The sequence below is a fragment of the Canis lupus genome, chromosome X (assembly GCF_003254725.2).
Source record: "Canis lupus dingo isolate Sandy chromosome X, ASM325472v2, whole genome shotgun sequence".
In the NCBI taxonomy this organism is placed as follows: Eukaryota; Metazoa; Chordata; class Mammalia; order Carnivora; family Canidae; genus Canis; species Canis lupus.
In genome coordinates this window covers 38814166-38836370 of record NC_064281.1, presented here as the reverse complement: position 1 = coordinate 38836370, position 22205 = coordinate 38814166, and the positions used below count along the sequence as shown (strand labels likewise).

The following is a 22205-nucleotide window of genomic DNA, read 5'->3' as shown; positions in this document are numbered from 1 at the left end:
GCTCCCTTTTCCCCCTGCTTGTGCGCACACACACTCTCAATAAATAAAATCTTAAAAAAAAATTTTTTTTTAAATCTAAGGATTTTACAGTTGCTAGTCTAACAATCATCAACAAAACATGCTCATAATTAAAAAGGAAGTCTCAAGAAAGAGAAATAATAAAAAAAGAACCTAATGGAAAATCTATAACTGAAAAATAGAATATCTGAAATAAAGCTCAATGGATTGAACTAATAAAAAGAAAACAACAAAGGAAAAAAAGAATAAACTTCAAAATAGAAAAATTATCCATGTGAAGAGCACAGAGAAAAAGAAAAAATAAGAGCCTCTCAGGGACATTTATATAAAAACAAATTATCTAACCTACATGGAACTGGATCCCCAGAAGAAAAGGAAAGAGAATGAACAAAAAATAACTTGAAGAAATAACAACAAAAATTTCCCTTACTTAATGCAAATTCAAAATGCTCCAACAAGATAAATATGAAGGTGATCATGCAGAGATATATCACAATCAAACTAGAGGAAGCCAAAGATAACAAGCAAATCATGAAAGCAGCAAACAAATTGTGTACAGGGACAGTGGTCCAATTAAGAGCTGAATTCTCATAAGAAAGAGGGAAGAAAGGCAGAAGGAGGCAGAATTTCACTTAAAAAAAAAGGCAAGGCAAGCCATAATTTCATAACCAGCAAAAATGCCCTTTAAAAATGAAGTAAAAAAAAATATTTTCAGATAAAAGAAATTCATCTCCACCAGACCTCTACTATAAGAAATGCTAAAGGAAGTTCTTTAGCCTAAAAGAAAAAGACAGTACATGGAAATGATTCACAGAAAGTAATGAAAAGTATCAGAAATGGTAACCACATAGGTAAATACAATCACTACTACATTGTAATATATGGACCTGTATAGAGCAAAAGAATATCATCTTGTGGAGCTAATAACGTAAATTTAAAGACACAACAACTATCACATAAAGGACATGGATGGGTAAGAAGTAGACTTAAATAACACAACTTTCCACATTTTATATGAATTAATACAATATCAACTGAGACTTGACTATAAAAAATTAAGGTATCTGAAATTCCTAGAACCACCAAGGAACAAACGATGAAAGAAAAGAGCTGAAATGGACAATAGGAAAAGTAAAGTGAAATTGTAAAACAGATTCAAATATCAAAAAGGGGTAGGGAAAAGTAGGTTAAGGAGGAACATAGACCAAGAAACTGAGAGGACAAACATAAAAGGAAAAATCAAATTAAAGATGCAAACCCAATCATATAAATGAGTGCATTACCATGAACGGTTTAACAGTGTAAGTAAAAAACAGGGATTTTCAGACTGCACAAAAAAGCAAGACTCATTTATAAGTTATCTACAAAAAGAGAATTGTAAATATAAAGAAACCAACAGGTTGGAAAGAAGAGGAAAAGGATATATCACATAAATAACAAGCCTATGAAAGACAGAATGGCTATTTTAAGATCAAACACTGCTGTCAAGACAAAGGAATTACCAGAGCTAAAAAATAATATTTTATAACAATAAAAGGGTCAATTCATCAGGTAAAAAATAACAACCGTAAGTATATATGTACTAGTATATGTACTAGTAAGAAAACTTCAAAATGTATTTTTTTTAAAAAGGGCAAAATTAAAAGACAATTCCACAATCATAAGAGAGAACTCTCAGCAAATGACAGACAAAAATCAAAGACAGAAATTTGAAAAACACTATCAACTACCTTTACCTGTTGTTTATAGACTACAACAAACAAATGCAAATCCTGTGGCTGTTTTCAAGTGCTGAACTAATAAAGAGGTTTTGATATATTTAACAGAATGAAATCATACAAAGTATATTGTATAAACAAAATAGAATTAGAAATCACTAGCAATGAGAGATCTAAAATAGCCCAAATATTCTGAAATTAGACAACATGTATCCAAATAACCCATGGGTCAGAAGAGCAAGTACAAGACATTTTCAAATAAGTGAAAACAAAAATACAATATAAAGTTTGTGGGATACAACTAAAGCAATGCTAACAAAAATAGATACCTTTAAATATTTATATTAGGGGGAAAAGATGGAAAACCAATCACCTAAGTTTCTACCTTAATAAGAGAATTAAACACAAAGTAAGCAGAATAACAAAGACCATCAGGAATCAATGAAATATAAAACAGAAAAACAATACTGAAAAAAGAAAAATCTACGGAAGAAAGATTTTTGCAAAGATCAATAAAATTGATAAACCTCTAGCCAGGCTGATCAAGAACAAAAATATTAGGAACAAAAGAGGGTATACTTCATTACCAATTCTACAATTATTACAAGGAAAATAGAGTTATAATAGAAAACAGTAAATCTGAAAATTATTGAGAAATGCCACTGAAAAGAATACTTGCACAGTATATGTGACCAAGCCCAGTTAAGGTCTCTTTATAAACAAAATTTTAAGATTTGGCAGGTGGGTGCAGAGATCCATTCGTCTTGCTGCAACCCAAGACAAACCTCATACATAAATTTCCTTTGCTTATTAAAAGTGCCATCTACTAACCTGGAGTAGGCCGGCCCCTTTCACTGGTCTCTCCTTGCATTTTGAATACAGGGACTAGTTTCAGATTTGCTCTTCAAGAACGTAAAGACTGCTAACTCTGGGAAACGAACTAGGGGTGGTAGAAGGGGAGGAGGGCGGGGGGTGGGAGTGAATGGGTGACGGGCACTGGGTGTTATTCTGTATGTTAGTAAATTGAACACCAATAAAAAATAAATTAAAAAAAAAAAAGGCACAATTAAGAAAACAAAGAGGCAAGCCATTTTGTGAGACTGTGAGAAAATATTTCCAAAACAAGTATCTGACAGAGGTTTCCTCCAGAATATGTAAATAGTCCATACAACTCAATTAAGAAAAAAAAGAAGTTAAAAATGAGCAAAAGACGTGAACAGGTAAATTAACAAAAGAAAGTATAGGAAGGCCAATAGCACATACAAGAGGCTCAACATCACTATCATTAGGAAAATGCAGATAAAGCCAAAGAGAAAAACCACTACTCACCTACTAGAATGGCTAGAGTAAAAGAGATTGACAATACCAGGTACTAGCCAAGATGTAAAACGGGAAATCAAACGTTGCAAAAGTTGGAATGTAAAATGGTACAGCCACTTTGGAAAACAGCTTAGCAGTTAAACCTACAAGTGCAATGTGACCCAGCATTTCCAAATCCTACGTACATATACCAAGAAAAATGAAAACATATGTCCACACGAAGACAAATGTTTACAGAAATTCATTTATATTTACCTGAAGCTGGACACAACACAAACTGACAGATGTAGTAACTGTGGCAGAATCAATCTCTGAAATACTACTTAAAGATTAAAAAAAAAAAAAAAAACACACACACACAATACTGATACAACAACATGGACTAAAAATAGCACACTAAGTGAAAGACATCAAAAGTAAAAGAATACATGCTGCTTGGATCCAGTTGTGAGGCATTCTAGAAATGGCAAAACTAGAGAGATAGAAAGCAAATAACTAACTGCCTGGAACCGGGGGTCAAGCAAGAATGGGCATCAACTGTAAAGGGGCACAAGGGAACACTCAGTGATGGAAACATTCTGTATCTTAATTGTAGTAATGGTTACACAACCTCATATAAACTGCTCAAACATAGTAAGCTTATACACTTAAAATAATGTAAATTATACCTCAAAAAAGCTGGTGGAAAAAACTTACCACACATTTTTGTGGAGCTAAACAATTTAGTTACATAGTTTATTTGGAAAAAACACCAAGTAAGGACAGTCAAGGAAATCCTAAAAACAAGAACAATGGGAAAGGATGCCAGAGTGCTACCATATATTAAAATATAAAATCTAAGTAAAAGAGTATGGTAATCAGTTCATAAACAGATGAACAAAACAGACCAGAAAAACCGTAAGCGGACAAAATTGCACAAAATTTAACGTACAATTAAGGCAACATCTCAAATTAGTGGAGGGAAAGATAGATTTTAACAATACATTGTGTTAGGATAATTAGCCATTAGGAAAAAGATAAACTTAGATGTTCCTTACACTATAAATCAAGGATAAATTAAATCTCAAATGGATCAGATTTAAATTAAAAAATAAAAACCATTCAAGTACTAAAAGAGTATGAAGCTGAATTTTTCTAACACCTAGGACAAAGAAAAAAACCTGTCCTAGAACTCAAAATAGGAAAAGACTGATAAATTTGACTATGAAGAAATAAAAGTCATCTGCATGGGCAAAAAGAAATACACAAAAGCAAAGCAAAACAACAAATGACAAACTGCAACTTGTATTACAGATAAAGGATAGATATTTCCTACAAAATATAGCTATATAAAACAATGGCCCAATAATAGAAAATTGGGCAAGAGATATGAATAAATACTTCAAAGAAATAGTCTTTAAACTTTAATTTCAAAAAACTCAACCTCACTAACAACTAAGAAAATGCAAATTAAAACAGCAATAAGCACCCATTTCTCACCTATCAGATTGACAAACAGCATGCTGACGTCAACTTTCTTGGTTAAGACCAAGGGGCAATCAGTACTCCCAAAGGAGCTGTACCACTTAACCCTTATAAAGGACTTAATACACCAAAGAATCACTAACAAAAATATGAAAAGATACTTTTACTATTTATTGCAGTACTATATATAAAGGCAAATAATGAAGCAACTGGTTTGAATAAACTATGGAATAAATCTTCATAACCTTCGGTTAGGCAAAGATTTCTTAAGTGCAACACTAAAAAAGCGCAAGCAATAAAAGAAAAAGTTGATTAAAAAAGCAACAAAATTCAAGTTTACTGCACTTCAAAAAATAATACGGAGAAATTGAAAATACAAGCCACAGACTTTGAAAACATCTTTGCAAATTACATACCTGATAAGAGACTATATTCAGAATATATAAAGAACTCTGACAACGTATTACTTTAAAAAGAAAAAAAAAAAGGTAAAATGGGCACAGGGTTCGCACAGGCATTTCACCAAAGAATATATACAAATAGCTAATATGTTCATAAAAAGATCTTAAACATCATTAGTCATTTGGAAAGTGGAAATAGGGCAGCCCCGGTGGCTCAGCAGTTTAGCGTGGCCTTTGGCCCAGGGCGGGATCCTGGAGACCCTGGATGAGTCCCACACCGGGCTCCCTGCATTGAGCCTGCTTCTCCCTCTGCCTGTCTCTCTCTCTCTCTCTCTCTCGAATAAATAAATAAAATCTTTAAAAAAATTTTTTAAAAAAGGTAAGTGGAAATAAAATCCATAATAAGATGCTACTTCATCATACCCACTAGGATGGCTACCCTCAAACACTGAACAATTACAAGTGCTGGCAAGATGTGGAGAAATGGAAACCCTCATACACTGCTGGTGAAAATGAAAAACATTATAGCCACTCGGGGAAACAGCTTCTTAAAATGTTAAACTTAGATTTATACTACAACTCAGCAATTCCACTCCTGGCCATCTACCCCAGAGAAATGAAAATACATGCCCACCCAAAGCTTTAACGACACAAATGTTCATGGTGACATTATTTGCAATGGCCAAAAAGTGACAACTAAAATGCCCATCAACTAATGAATGAATAAAACATAGTATATCCATACAATGAAATATTAAATAATAAAAAGAAATAAAGTATTAATACATGCTGCCAAAGGATCAACCTTGAAAATGTATACTAAGTGAAAACAACCAGTCACACACACACAAAAAAACCCCACATATGATATGATTCCATGTATATGAAATATCCAGGAAAATACAAATACACAGAGACAGAAAGTAGAGCAATACCTGCCAGAGGTTGGGCATGAGGTTTCATTATGGGGAGATGGACATGTCCTAGAATAAGACTGTGGTTATGGTTGTACAACTCTGAAAATTTACTAAAAGTCACTGAACTGCATAGTTGAATTTTATGCTATGTAAAAATTATTCTTCAGTAAGCTTTTAAAAATAAAGGTAGGGCAGCCCCGGTGGCACAGCGGTTTAGCGCCGCCTGCAGCCCAGGGTGTGATCCTGGAGAACCAGGATCGAGTCCCACATCGGGCTCCTTGCATGGAGCCTGCTTCTCTCTCTGCCTGTGTCTCTGCCTCTCTCTCTGTGTGTGTCTCTCATGAATAAATAAATAAAATCTTAAAAAAAAAAAAAAAAAGGTAAACCACAGACTGGAAAAGATATTTTCAACACATTTTTAAATTACCAAAATATATTGTTTAATCTTCTACATATCAAAAAGAAAGATAAACTAGGTGATGGAAAAATAAAATACACCTTAAAAATCTGAAATGGCAATTTATATAAAGAAACCCCACTCATCAATAAACTTACACTTAAGGGGTGCCTGGGTGGCTCAGTCGGTTATGGGCCTGCCTTCATTTCAGGTCATGATCGCAGGATCCTGGGATGGAGCCCCACATGTGCCCCACCTCCAGCCCTGCTTTGAGCCTTGCTGCCAGCCAGGCTTCCAGCTCCCTGCTCAGCAAGGAGTCTACTTCCCCCTCTGCCCCCTCCCCCTGCTCATGCTCTGCCTCATGCACACTAGCATACTCTTTCTCTTTCTCCCAAATAAAATCTTTTAAAAAACAAAACAAAACAAAACAAAACAATAAACCGCTTAAAATAAACACAATGTGAAGATTAACCTGTCCAGGTAACTTTATGAACTGCTTAAACTAAGAAAATATAGGACTTATTGTTATGTACAGTTCTTCATTTAGGTAAATCTTTTTAAAAATGGTTAGGTTCAGCTGTCCTCAGAGCTCCAATTACAGAGACTGTACTAAGAAAGATTTCTATTAAAATTTTCCCATTGTTCCTTGCCTTTTCAATCTTATACACCCATCTTCAGCCTTCCTTTATTCCCTGGTACCAACTTAAGACAAAAAAAAACAAAGAATCATTTTGGTTTTACTTGCTTTTAAATTCTTAAACTTAGGATCATCTTTGGCCAATAAACTGTGTCAGAGTAATCTATCTCTTTTAATAAAACACAAGGTGGTTCATACAGGATAATAAAAAGAACATTTTCCTTTCCAATCGCTTTTCTTTAAGTAGTGTTTTTAAGTAATTAACAAAGAAAAAAGGGCACAATTTATTTTGAGCATAACCAGTAGTAATCCACCCAAAAAATAAATAGGCAACAGACATGCAAATGTTCACTAACCTTCCAGTAGTCAGATTGTAAACTGTAGTACCTCTGGTATGCAGATAATGCTGAAAGAGGGAAAATAAGTATGAGTCACAATTATGTTCCATTTCAAAATCAATAACACAAGTGTTAAGAAACATCATAACAAGCTTCCCATCATACCCACCACCTTCCAAAACAGAGTGATATTTAAGACCAAACAATTAGAAAACTGGGGCCTCACCCTCCTCACAGTCAGACATAATAGCAAATGTCAAATATACAGGAGTTCAAAGATGTAAACCGTTCATATCTCAGACCTAATCTTGAACAGAATCTAGGCTATCTCTTGAATCAACAATGGTCTTCCACACAAACCAAATCTGATAAAAGGATTAAGATTTTTCAAGGCTACTTCAGAATGTGATAGGTTGTTCCCACAAGGGATTCTCACTTCTAAGAATGACCAAGAGATTAACCACCTCAAAGCAAAAGGAGTATTTCTTTTGTGATGTTTCCCTTCATATAATCAACAACAAAAAAATATATAGCCCACAATTACCTTACTCCAACTCAATTCCAATAGGACATCCCATACCCCTAAATCCGAGGCATGAAAGGCTGAGGAAAAAACTATAGTTCCTGTCAATCCAAAACCTCAGTGAGGAGGTTTAAAAAAAAAAAAAAAAAAAGTAAACTAAAAAGTATATACACACATTAGAATTGGTAGGAAAAAAGAGTCCTTTTAAAAATCTGGTGAGCAATAAAAAAAGTCATGGAGATGTAATGTACAGCATGATGACTACAGTTAATACTATATTGCATATTTGAAAATTGCTAAGCGAGTGAATCTTAAAAGTTCTCATCACGAGAAAAAATTTTTTACCTATGTACGGTGATGGATGATAACTAGACTTACTGTGCTCATTGTGCAATATATATATTGAATCATTACATTATACAACATCTGATACTAACATTAAACATCAAGTATACCTCAATTTAAAAAAAAGACTGATTTTTCAAATAAAGATTTAACAAGTGTAATAAAATTTTATATTGATAAAAATAGGGGGGAAATGCAAATGACTATTCTCTAGAACTGCATGTATAATGCTTTCATAGTGTTTATCAGTAAACAGCCAAAATATATATAATTACAATACAGAGAACTTTCTAAACATAATCAAATTGGAGAAGCATTACTCAAAAACATCAACACATATCTAAACAAGTAAATTATTTAAATAACATTCCTCTTTTTTGGCATAAAGATGATGCCAACCAACCTATCCTAGGAAGGGCATTTAGAAATATGTCCAGTTTTGATTTAAAAAGTTGATTGCAAACCATCCTGCATTTTCTAGTTCTTCACATATGATTGTTGCTAGCTCATAAAGATCACTGATTAACGGTCTTCTAAGATGAAAAGCAATCCAACTTATTCTAGCTGGAAGAGAATAGTCAAACAAAGTTTGTATCCAGAATTCATCACCCATTTATAAATGACAGTCATGGGAAAAGTATTCTCCCTGGGGGATCCCTGGGTGGCTCAGCGGTTTAGTGCCTGCCTTCGGCCCAGGGTATGATCCTGGAGTCCCAGGATCTAGTCCCACATCGGGCTACTGGCGTGGAGCCTGCTTCTCCCTCTGCCTGTGTCTGTGTCTGTGTCTGTGTCTGTGTCTGTGTCTCTCTCTCTCTCATGAATAAATAAATAAAATCTTAAAAAAAAAAAAAAGGATATTCTCCCTATACTGCTGGATGTGAACAAGGAAACCTGTATATCACTAAATACCACCACAAAGGGAACTACTCTTAATATGAAGTCTGTAGAAGATAGCAGAGGAAACAAATGGAAGTAGTTGGATACTTTTAGACCTCAAACTAGGCCTAGTACACAACTCCCCTATGAACTTCCAGTTATGGGAGGCAATTAATCTGCTTATTAGGTAAGCTAGAATCAGGTCTTTGCTTTTGTGCCTAAAAATATCCTAACCAACACAAGTCTGGGTCCCTAACAATTTTGTGCATTCACCATATTAAATCTGGACTGCCCTTTTAATGATGTCCTAGAATTCCAACAACCTTGGAAGGCATGTTTCCAATAACCTAATGATATATATTACATGACTTCATAAAATTCCCATTTTAGAATTGGGAGGAGCCCTTAAAGAGATCGTATGACATCCTCCAAAGTAAGTGAAACAGGAGGTACAAGAAGCCTATATGACTATCACCTGGGAGAAATGGCATCGTACTACTGTATGGTGAACCAAGAAATAAGTATGAACCTTCAAAATCAAAGTCAAAAAACTAAATGCTCCAAAGTGCAAGCACAGATTTGTAAATGAGACATTCCTTCCATGAGCATTTGTTACCTTTCCAATTCTACTTTACCCCATTAGGCCTAGCATCCTATTTTAAGAAAAGATCTCAACATATTTTATGATTCCTAATCCAAATAAATCGTTACAACTCTAAATACCAGAGTCTCTTTAGTGAAATCCTTTTAACCAAAGCAAAGTCATCATTTTGAACCTCTAAGTCAGTTACATATCCATGAAAAAGAATTCCTAATCCACTGTAACAAGACTTTTCTAAAGTCCTTAACGGAGAATAAGGGAAATCATTTGTTTGGATATCCTCATAATGCTTAAAACCTTTTTCACAATGCCTGTAGCATATATCTTACTGGTCTTCACGTTGTGATCCCTGAGTTCTCTATTGGTTCTTCATCCCACAAGGAAATCTTTTTAACATTACTTCAGGCAAGACTGTATTTTCTTTTGCCACTTAAAGAATGGTGTGCCCAAACATATTAATATCTACTCTCTACAAACCAATTTCCAAAGTTCAGATCTTTTTAATCATGGGAACCAACTGCATTTATGAACAGACTTCAAATTATTTTTTTCATAATTTTGAGTTTTATTTTACTTTTAAATAAGCCCATTTAGGCTTTTTAGACTAAAAAAATAAAAATATAATTTAAAAGATTATTAAACTGGCAAAGTACTAACAGGAAAGGTGGGTCTAAAAAAATGCAAAAGATAACAATGAAAAGCAAGTTAAATTTAACTATTATAACAACTTAAGTGTTCTGTAATCTTTCTCACACAATCTCCTTTATTTTGCCCTTTACCTCAGGAAAACAGAAGAGGAAACAAACAAGGAAATTATCAAGGATAAAAGAATCACCTATACAGATGCGAGAGGGCACTACACATAGTCATTTGTCCTTTAACTTCATATTCATGCTCTACAATTTTTCATATGTGAAAATCATAAAATTAAATAACAATGGTAATATTCAGTAATGATAGAATATTCAAAAATCCCCAAAATTTAAGGAAATAGGCAGTTTTATCACTCTACTAGTGCTATAAATTAGTAACTTTTGTAGCATAATTTAGCACTGTCAAAAGTTTTAATATAGTTAACCTTTGCACAACACAGTGGAAAATTCACACATAACTTTAAACTCCCCAAAAACTTCCCTAATAGCTTACTGTTGACCTAAAACCTTACCATAACAAAAACAGTTGATTAACATATATTTTGTATATTACATGTATTATATACTGTATTCTTATAAAGTAAGCTAGAGAAAATAAAATCTTAGGAGAAAATACATTTACAGTACTATAGTGTGTTTACTGAAAGAATTCCACATATAAGTGGACCTTTGCAGTTCGAACCCATGCTGTTCATGGATCAACGGTGTGTGTATATAGGTACTTTTTGCTCAGTAAGCCTACCACATTAAGATATTCCTTCTAAAAACATAAATATGGATGTGTGCAAAGCTTTAACTACAAGGATAGACAATATAGTGATTATGTCAGTACCAAAAAAAGATAGAAATAGTCTACACATCCAATAAAGAATTCTTCTACCTATAAAATAGATACTACACAGGAAATTGAAATTTACAAAGTGAGTTTCTCAGATGGAGAAATTAACATGATACACTAGGTTAAAGAAAGTTACAGAGTTTAATTCAATTTCAAATGTTGAAAATTTATTGTAATAGAAAAGTCTCTAAAGATTTGCATCAAAAATCTTTAAAAACAAGTGGCTCTTGATGGTAAAATACCACTGGGTCATTAATGCATTTATATAATGTTTCTTAAGTATTGAGCGGCTAGCACCAAGCTAGATACAATGAAATAGAGATGTGAACAAACACATGGCTCCTGCTCTCAGGCTGTTTACCTTTTATGGTTATATATCTTCTAATATTTTTCTTTAAACAGTGAACATATTATTCATACAAATGTTAAAATAAGTGTACTTATGATAACCTGGGAGATGGTTAACATTATCAAAAGAGGGCCCCCAGGAAGGTAACAGGATATAGTAGGAAAAGCAGCAGTTTTAGGTAAATCTGCATTCTCACCACTTCATAAGAGACTGGGACATTAAGTCATTTTTTTTTTCATTTTCTTTTATTTTTTTTTCTATCATGATAAGTGTACTCTTTAATCCCCATCACCTATTTCACCTATCTCTCCCTCCCCACCCACCTCCCCTCTGGTAACCATCAGTTTGTTCTCTATAGTTGAAGAGTCTGTTTCTTCGTTAGCCTCTCTCTTTTTTGTTCCCTGTGCTCGTTTGTTTCTTAAATTCCATACAGGAGCGAAATCATATGGTATTTGTCTTTCTCTCACTGACTTATTTTGCTCAGCATTATACTCCTTAGTTCTAACCATGTTGTTGCAAATGACAGGATTTCATTGTTTTTCATGGATGGATAATAGTCTATTGTATATACATATCACACATTTATCCATTCATCTATTGATGAACACTCAGGCTGCTTCCATAGTTTAGCTATTGTACATAATGTTGCAATAAACATGGGGATGCACGTATTCCTCTGAATTAGTGTTTTTGTATTTTGGGAGTAAATACCCAGTGTGCAATTGCTGGATGATAGAGTAGTTCTTTTTTTTTTTTTTTTTTTTTTTTTTTTTATTTGACAGAGAGCACAAGTAGACAGAGAAGCAGGCAGAGGGAGAAGGAGATACAGGCTCCCCGCTGAGCAGGGAGCCCAATGTGGGGCTTGATTCCAGGACCCCGGGATTATGACCTGAGCTGAAGGCAGATGTTTAACCTATTGAGCCACCCAAGCACCACTATTTCTAACTTCTTAAGGAACCTCCATACTGTTTTCTGGGGTCACTGCACCAGTCTGCAGTCCCACCAACAATGTACGAGGATTCTTTTTTCCACCATCTTCACCAACACATTATTTTTTGTGTTGTTTGATTTTGGACATTCTGACGGTGTGAGGTGATATTTCATTGTAGTTCTGATTTACATTTCCCTGATGATGAAGAGACATCAAGGCATTTAATTCAAGTTAATTCCTTATAGGTCACAAGCAGCCTAAAGAGTTTTTCAGTCAAAGAGTAAGGTGTAACTGAAGAATAGAAAGAGAAGTCCACAGCCGTATTATAATTGTTTAGAATTAAATAAAGAGCGGTTTCTTTCTAGAGAAATACAGTGAGGGAGTAAAGACAGTTAAGAACGATATATAGGTATCAGGTACCAGCATGCTTGGAAGTATGGCTTTGAGTTAAGATTGTCAAAACAAGAGAAAGAAGGTGTGCCTGATGACAAGTCCATATATGCAGCATAGGATGAAAAAAAATAACGATGTAGATTAAAGGTGATAGACTTGCCAGAAATAAGGGAGCCTTCTTCAGAGTTAGATGTGATGGAAATGCAAGGAAGGAAAGGATTTACAATTCAGTCTATACTCTTGATATTAGACTAGGTACTAACTGCAGGCAAAACTCAGCATTTCTCTTTTCATCCCTAGCCCAATGTGTAACACTGCAGGTTAGCTGCTAGTGGAGGAGTCTATGGGTATGGAAGGAAAAGGAAAGAAAGAAAAGCATGTCCTTCTTTGATATTCTTTGAATATGTCAGTTGCACTGACTGCCATCTTTAGGCCAGAAGAGGCTGTGGTTGACTAAAGTAATTAAGTCAACAGATTTCTTTATTTTATTCTGTTCTCTGAGGCTAGACTAAAAAGTTATATTTATATCCAGGGATAAATGATATCTCAGAGAACTTATATTAACTTTCATTTTATATAAATGAATGATGTACTCAGCTCACTAGCACCTTGCTGCCTTCTCAAATCTTGATCACCTAAAACACATCTTTTCTCTTTTATGTAGCATTAACATATATACATGCTAACATTTGAGAAACACTGTGAATCACATCCATCTCTCTTCCCATGTCCCCTCTCTTCCACACATTTGCAAAGATTTAATACTACAGGATTTAAGCAAACTTGGAAAAGCAAAGAAACAAATAATCCTTTTACTGCACCTTCACTGAGGCCTTCAAGCCAAATTAATGCACATACTGAAATCTCAGCTTTACTACTACTTCTTAGTCATTACTAAATTAATATACCCAGGGCATGTGGGGGGGGGGGGGCGCAGTCAGTTAAGCATCTGACTCTTGGTTTCAGGTCAGGATCTCAGGGTCATGGGATCAATCCCCCACATAAGGCTTCATGCTCAGCACAGAGTCGGCTGGAGAGTCTCTCCCTCTCCCCTTGCTCCTCTCCCTACTCACTCTTACTCTTGCTCTCTAAAATAAATAAATAAAATCTTAAAAAAAAACCTAGTCCTCAAGGTCTTTAGTATCTCACTTTTGGCTTACCACAAGAGACAAAGTACACGTCCTCTTTGTGTTCCTTCAACGTGCTCTGCTCCAGCTCTGTGATTCTAGAAGCTACTAGAACTTGTGCTTATTGCCTAGATATAGGCTTCTGACAACCTGGACTATGGTCACTATATTGCTTTCTTGGATGCTTCTCAATTTTCTAATTCTAGGCCATGAGTGAACTGAACAAAAGTGATTCTCAAATTGCAATGGAAGGAGTGGAGGTACTGGTGACTTTATATATCAAGCAGTTTGAAAACCACTGAATACATTCAAATGAAATTATACGAAGAAATAGGGGGCATTGATTGTGAATGCAATGCCAATGCATTTAATAATCACCTTGAATGTAACAGGTTTTCAGACTGATTTGTAATATTCATTCTATCAATATTATATGGATGTATAGGTCAGTATTTTGGATTTTTATTTCATTTTATTTTATTATCTCAACACAAATTTGCATTGTATAGCAAAAATATATGTTATGCAAACTTCCCAATGACTCTCTTTCTGAAAGGAGTTTTAAACAAAGAGTACACTCTTAAAAGAATCACAACCTTTAGGGGCGCCCAGGTGGCTTGGTCAGTTAAGTGCCTGACTTGTGATTTCTGCTCAGGTCATGATCTCATGAATCATGGGATCCAGCCCAGGGTCACATAGGGCTCCACACTCAGTGGGCAGTCTGCTTGAGATTCTCATTGTCCCTCTCCCTCTGCCCTTCCCCCCACGCATACACACGCATGCATGCCTGCATGCTCGCTGGCTCTCTCAAATCTTTAAAGTTAAAAAAAAAAAATCACAATCTTCAGTTCTAATAGCTACAACAATAAAGAGCAGAACCATGCAAGGATCGAAATAAATAAATAAGGGGGGGATAATTTTTGAAGAAGCCAAACTTAAGATCTATTACTGGAAAAGATGCATTCTATGTTCTCATACATTAATACATCTTAGGATGGAGTAATGTCATTGCACCCACGAGAGACAAAGAGAAGACAGATAGCTCACCAACTGACTGAAGACTTCTTCACATTAGCAACTCTTGCTGTGAGTTGCTAGCCAGCTGTAACCCCTGAGTAACTACGACCAAAATTAACTTTGTCCAAAAGTGACAGACAATGCAACAAAATGACAAATTACTTAAAGGATGGAGGAAAGGGAGAGAAATCGATTACTGGCAGGAATTTCAGAGAAAACTTCTAGCTCCCCACAAACATAAACTACTTTTGATTTTCAGGGTTTCCAAGTTAATATCAAGAATGAGTAATTACTGAATCTCCTTCAACTATTTTGCTTTAGGAACTCTTACTATCTTCCAAGTCTCTTACACCTTATAATTTCTATCTTTTTATAATTTTGATGTGTACTCTGAGGTAATTTGCTACTAAATTTTCTAAGTAACTAACTTAGTGATTATAGTTACCTATAATTTGCCACACACATTTACAGATACTTAGATATAATTTCTTTTATATTGCTCCTAAGGTCCATCACATATATTTGCAAGAATATATATGCTTGTCCTTCAGAGTACAGGGTTCTGTGTCTCACTGTTTTCCAACCCAAAGAAGAGAAATCATCACCCTATCTCCATCTATGGCTTAAGGCAATCTAACAGCTCCATCAGCTGTTTGGTTCAGCAAAGGTTAATGGGTTAGCTTTGGGGTTAGGAATGGCAAGGAGGTATGGCAGACACTGTGAAAAACTATTCAAATCTCACTTCAAATCTCACTTCAATATTTTCCAATATTCCAGTACTGCAGGCAGACAGCCTCTGGTAGTGAGCTGCCTCAGGTGCAGAGCCACCTTGCCCAAGGCCACACTCCCTTACAGGCTGGCCCATATCCAGCATCAAAAGGGTGGAGTATAAAGGCCTGGTCATCTTAGCCCAACTTGGGATAGCTATGAAGGACCATTCTAGCTCCAAGGCTCCCCATGGAGTTGGCCAACACTGTCACAGCTTAATTTCTCACCTCTGTCTAATCCTCCCTCTTCTCCAATCCAATCTTTTGTCCCCTACCTTCTATAGGTGCTGATCCTAAAGGCATTTCTTACTATATATCCTGTATGCTGAATCATGATCCCTCCAGAGGAATCCAACCTACAAATAGGCCAAGTGCACTGAGGCTTCATTTTCCTACAATCCTCTAACCAATTACTTGTTAAGGATAAATTCCTAGAAGTCAAATGACCAAATCAAGTGATAGAAAAGTTTATAAAACTCTTCAAACATATTACAAACCAGAAAGGCTTAAGAAAACTGTTTTGGAAAATCTTTTTTTCCTTCTGCTTCAAATTCACCTGACAGGACAGAAAATATTTTTTAATGAATAAATCCATAACTGTAATGATAATCAAAGTATACCATCTGCAGACCAGAAATTTTTAGGAATTCCTGTAAGGCAGGAAGCAAGATAAGAGCAGAATAACAAATAAGGACAAAAAAATACAGTCCAAAATGTACACAAAAGAGATTCTACCATTTCCTGCTGTGAAAGTAGCAGCAGTTTTTCACAAGAAACCCCAATCTCAGAATATTTCACACAAAAAAGAGGACTCAGGACTGTAATTTAAGAACTGTCTTCAGAATAACAGAGCCAATAAGTCCCCCACATACATACATACATATATATATATACCTGAGCAATTTACTCACATGTTCATTGAGTGGTTTTATGTTTACTCCCTAAAAAATTACAGTTTATAATCTGTTCTACAAAATTAAATGTCTATTTGGCTAGGGCTAGAGGTTCATCTTGCACCGGGTTCCAAAAAGAGAAGGCGAAAGCAGCCTAAGGTAACAAATGTCTCCATAAACTAGTGGTGGTGATGACTTAATTAGTATGTAAAAAGGAATTTTTTTTATAACTTGGAAACATGGTCAATAAAGACTCAAGGAGGAATAAAAAAAAAAAATCAAGGAAACAAAAGCCATCAGCTTGAAATACTAAAATATACTAATAAACATATATATATATATATGTTTAAACATGTATGTGTATGTGCATATATATGTATGTATATATGTATATACATCCATTCTCACACATATACGTCCTTCTCACCTTGCTCTTCTTCCTATTACAAATAATTGATCTACTGCCTAGCTATCAATGACCAGTTCATCTACAGGACAGTAAATGGGTCTCAGAGCACCTCTTTTCAAGGACTTAAATCCTTAATAGTTCCTGTTCTCCGTTCCCATCTTATTAGATTACTCCTGCCAGCTAGTTTGCCACATGCCCCCCACTTTATCTCCAAAAGAAAAGAAAGAAAAGAAAAGCTCCAAAACAAATATCCCTAGACTCATTACCCTTAGAGACATTTTATAAATGGAAAATATAGCTAAGTTCTTAGGTTAATAAGGTTTTAAAGGCTACCATATATATAATGTGTGTGTGCATACATATATATACATATGTATAGGTGTGTGTGTGTATATATATATATATACTATCTATATGCTCTCCAACATGCAGCATTAAAAAATTATATTATACAGAATTTCTGCATATTTTTTTGTAAAACAGTTTCCTTTAGATGAGTTATCAGTCTAAACTGAAATACCTAATAGATTGTTAAATAATTATTAATACCTATTATCATGAAGGTATTTTGCTAAGTACTAACTAGTTTCACAAATCAATCCCCAAACCCCTTTATCTCGTTTTTCAGATTAGAAGACCAAAGCTCAGGGGTATACACATAATATGTTAATGATAATGACGCAGTAAATAGAGATGAGCTGAGAAATAAACTTAACTTCAAACCCCATGTATTACACCTGTCTCAAATACAAATTGCATTTTCACTAGGAAAGTGTTCATTTAACCTAATACAAAAGTGGCATTATAAAACATCAACGTTAAACAGCAATCCTTCACTCCAGCCCTGAAACCTGCCAGTTGTTGTTCTGCCCACTAAACACATTTGTAGAAAACAAGCATACTATATTTATCTGTTCCACATTCAGATGTTTACTATCATCAGAAGGTTTAAACGTTCTTGTTTATAAGGAGACAATTTTTCTTTGCTATGAGTTTTGCCTTTGGTATTGGGGGAGTGGGTGGTGTCTGTGGTTGCTTTTTCTTCCTAAGTGAGTAATAGTCTGCATCAGCAGCTTGGTACTATAAAAGGGACACAACTTGAGGGACTGACTTCAGTTATTTAACTCATTTCTTACAGGAAAAACATTTCAAATGAATAAAAAATTTGTTTTCTCCAATGCTCAAGCTCATTATATAATCATCTCTCTGTACTGCTTACCTTTAGATTAGATTAGATTAGATTTTTATTCAAGTATTTTTTAGGTAAAACAAAAGTTTTACCACCAGGACAAAGAAGAGAAATACTGAGTCTCTGTTACTTCTCCAAAGTGTCAATCCATGGTTCACTTTCTTTTTTTTTTTTTTTTTTTTTTTTTAAGATTTTATTTATTTACTCATGAGAGACACAGAGAGAGAGAAAGAGACACACAGAGAGAAGAAGCAGCAGGCTCCACGCAGGGAGCCTGATGCGGGACTCGATCCCAGGACCCCAGGATCATGCCCTGGGCCGAAGGCAGGGGCTAAACCATTGAGCCACCCAGGGATCCCCTCTTTTTTAAAAGATTTATGTTTGTTTGTTTGTTTGTTTGAGAGAGAGAGAGAGCGCGTGCATGAGCGAGGGGGAGAGGCAAAGGGAGAAGCAGGCTCCCCGCTGAGCAGACTCCATCCCAGGACCTGGGATTATATAGTGAGCTGAAGGCAGACACTTAACCAACTGAGCCACCCACATGCCCCCAATGGCTCACTTTCTACTATGAGAGAGCCTCTAAAGGGCGGGATTTTTTTGCAAGATAGAAAGGACAAAACGGTAGTGCACATGTAGGTGGCTCTCAGTTAAACTGGTCAACTTACTGATGATTTATGTAGAGTTAAGTGAACTTTTCATATTTCTATCTATCCCATTTTTCCTCCTCATTGGTTAGCATGTTCACAAGCTTACAATTTCTTAAAAATAAAAATGGTAGTATCTTTAGTAGACTATGAATAATTATAATTACTTTAAAATATATATATATAAATCAAATAGTAATTAACAAGGGAAAAAATTACCTTTTGGATAATCTTCCAATAAGAGGTTGAAGTGACCTAATTGACAAAAGAAATCAGACTCCACTTTTCCTTCAGCTTTTAAGATTAGAGATTCGTAGCAGCGAACAGCCTAGAAATAAAAAATACAAACATTTAAGAAAAAAAATGAAACCCTAAAATGTATTTCCTTCCTGAAGTAATACATATATCCTGTATTCAATCACCCAAGAAATCAATATATTTCACTTCTACCTCGGACATAGTCAATGCAGCATTCTTTAGATACCTAAGAATTTATTAGAAGAGCCATAACCACTAGTTATGGCATAAGTGCTTTTCCTATCTATAAAATAGAAATACTTTCCAAATAATGAGCATTTTGATAACTTTATTCATAAGCTTCACACTTAAATTATTACAGTGGTCCTTGTTGATATAAACAAATTATATCCATCTTTCCCACAGACAGAAAGAACTTTACTCAATTATAGGAGAACTCAGAGAATCTCCAGAGTAATAATAATAGCTACCATTTATAATGAACAACTTTTTGTCATAACCTCTATCCATTTAAACTACCATCAACTGCCTTACAAATGTCTTCTTATGATATCCTTTTTTTTTTCATGATATCCTTTAAACCCACTCTAACTCTTGTCTTCATTTTACCCTCACTCAAATACATATATATGTATTACTTTCACTATTTCTTCCCCAAATAAAAAAATAACATACTATTTTAAGGATATTACTCTTTTTTTTTGTGATCCCAGAGACTGCAAGAGAAAATGAACAATGGAAAGAACAGACTTCTGGAGTCTTGACAAATTCCAATTGTCATTAGCTATATACAGGAGACCCCAGGAAACTTATCCTCTCTACCTCACAGTTTTAATAACACTTAGAGAGCTAACAAAAGGATTCAAATCAGAAAACTTCTTTAAGTGTTTATCACAGTGCTTAGCATTCCATAGGTACTTAATAATTGTTTCTTTACTTTATACTTTATCCTTAAATAACTAAAAATCTCTCTTACAAGATTGTTTCAAGCTTACCAATAGTTTTATCAAAATTCCCCTGCTAATGATTTACTCTACAATGTTCTTATAATGTGTCCTGGAGTCACTAAATCAAGAAATGTGTATGATTTCTCAAATCTCAGGTTTGAGAGATTTCCAGATTTGGTATCCACAAAGAAAGGAACTAGAATAGCTTGTTACCAAAAAATCCTTTTCGCCACTATTTCAAGAGCATTTGATGGGATAAGAAAATGTGATGTGGGCGGAACAAAGTACCCACTTAAAATGTTTTGATTTTTCCTCTCCTGTAAAATATAGGGCCTTTGATGGGAGTTTCAAAATGTATATCCTAAAATTTACCTATGCAAAGAACATACCTAAATACTCATTAAGTTTGGAGACGTTATTACAATAAACAAGGCAAATTCTGGGATGACTCTACTACCCTTAAAGCCTAACATTATTTCTTACTTCACTCTTAGCTATCTACATATGTACCAAATCACAATCATGAAAAACTAATCATTCTGCTTCTCTATAATTAAAAGAGTGAATGCTACACTGAAGTGTCAGAAATTACTATAATGAAATTTCAAGATCCTCTTTATTTAAGGCATATATAATCCTATCTGGCAGATGCTTAAGAATACAAAAATGCAATTTATTTCAGTACTTTTTAATATCAGAGAAATTCACAAAACTATTGGGCCACAGTATAACAATTCCTAATTTTACATTAAATGAGTGATATTAAAGCTATTAATGGCACCATATAGAAAACACTCATTAAAATAGTTATCTTTTTTTCTTAAACTCTTAGTAGGTTACTTAGAAACTTTTCCTATCCTTCCCTGACAATTTCTTACTGCTGATCAGCATTAATTTATAAGCAAATATGGTTTCATAGTGAAAAAAGATTCAAGATATAAACATAAAGAAATTAATTTAATGACCTAAGCAAAAAGATGGCAGCACTCTTACTTCCATTTTTTCACCATATATTGATTCCACTACTGTGGATCATTTACTGCCTTATCTTCTACTTCCCATAAAACAAAGGAACACATATAAAATGAATACTACACATAACTCAGATTGTCATAAAGCATAACACCAGGTAAAAACAAGAACGGGCAAATTTTAAATTAGCCTACCCATATACTCAGGCTTCATTAAGAAATTCATAATAATTTCCAACAAACTATAATTTCCACCAATTAATGTTGGTGGTCAAAGATGATGCTGACAGAGTCAAACATCAAATGGGATGAGATGAACAAAAAATTAGAATAAGTTTCCAAGTGTTTTGTGTCACCATTTTATAGTCAAACTTCATTAATTTATTTGAAGTGTTTGAGGTAAATGCTGATATTAAATACAGCAAATACAATTTTTAAAGAGCATTAAAGGAAAATAAATAACAAGGTAATTTCCAATACTCCTAACTCATACAATAATCTAGAATGAAACAGTATTTTTATAATATAATAACATTTTTAGTCAAAAGACTATAAACATAAAAGATAAATAGTTTAGATTTAGAACAAAGTTTAGGTAAACTTCTACAAAGCAAAAATATTTCCTGTTAAAATGGTTACTTTTATATTCTTACTTTTTATTTGAAATGTGCACAAGTAAAATCATCTCCATACGTGTACACACATGCAGAGGGAAAAAAGGGACTAAAATATAAAACAAATGTTAAAAATGGAAAGTCAGGGGGATCCCTGGGTGGCGCAGCGGTTTGGCGCCTGCCTTTGGCCCAGGGCGCGATCCTGGAGACCCGGGATCGAATCCCACATCGGGCTCCCGGTGCATGGAGCCTGCTTCTCCCTCTGCCTGTGTCTCTGCCTCTCTCTCTCTCACTGTGTGCCTATCATAAATAAATAAAAAAAAAAAATTAAAAAAAAAAATGGAAAGTCATATAGAAACTATTTTGTTTTAATTTCTCTGTATTTTCTAGCTTTTTCATAATTAACCAATAATATTTCTATTCTTATAAAAATCATCAAAGAATTATTATGCTTTCCTCTGGGAGTCACCCTACCTTAATGTAAGGATAGTCAGAAATCTGCATGAAAATCATGCATGTCTAGAATAGCATCATTCAATAGAACACTTTCTACAATAATAATATTCTATAATCTGTGTTGTCCAATATGCTACCCACTAGACACACATGGCCACTGAGCACTTGAAACATGGCTAGCAGAAGTCAACAACTGA

The 22205-nt window shown here is 34.6% G+C and overlaps 1 protein-coding gene across 10 annotated transcripts in view; it reads right to left on the bottom strand.

The window, feature by feature from the left end:
• The window catches only part of KDM6A (lysine demethylase 6A), a 213453-nt gene that overhangs the window by 128554 nt on the left and 62694 nt on the right, over positions 1 to 22205 (bottom strand). For all 10 annotated transcript variants that reach the window (XR_007409282.1, XR_007409283.1, XM_025468784.3 and 7 more), the window contains exons 3-4: positions 18982 to 19090; positions 7229 to 7278 (exon numbers count right to left, since the gene is read on the bottom strand). Coding sequence is in view for 8 of the 10 variants with exons in the window: in XM_025468784.3 (XP_025324569.1) it covers positions 7229 to 7278; positions 18982 to 19090 (159 nt within the window). In the remaining 2 variants the exon portion in view is untranslated. The remainder of the gene's footprint in view (positions 1 to 7228; positions 7279 to 18981; positions 19091 to 22205) is intronic.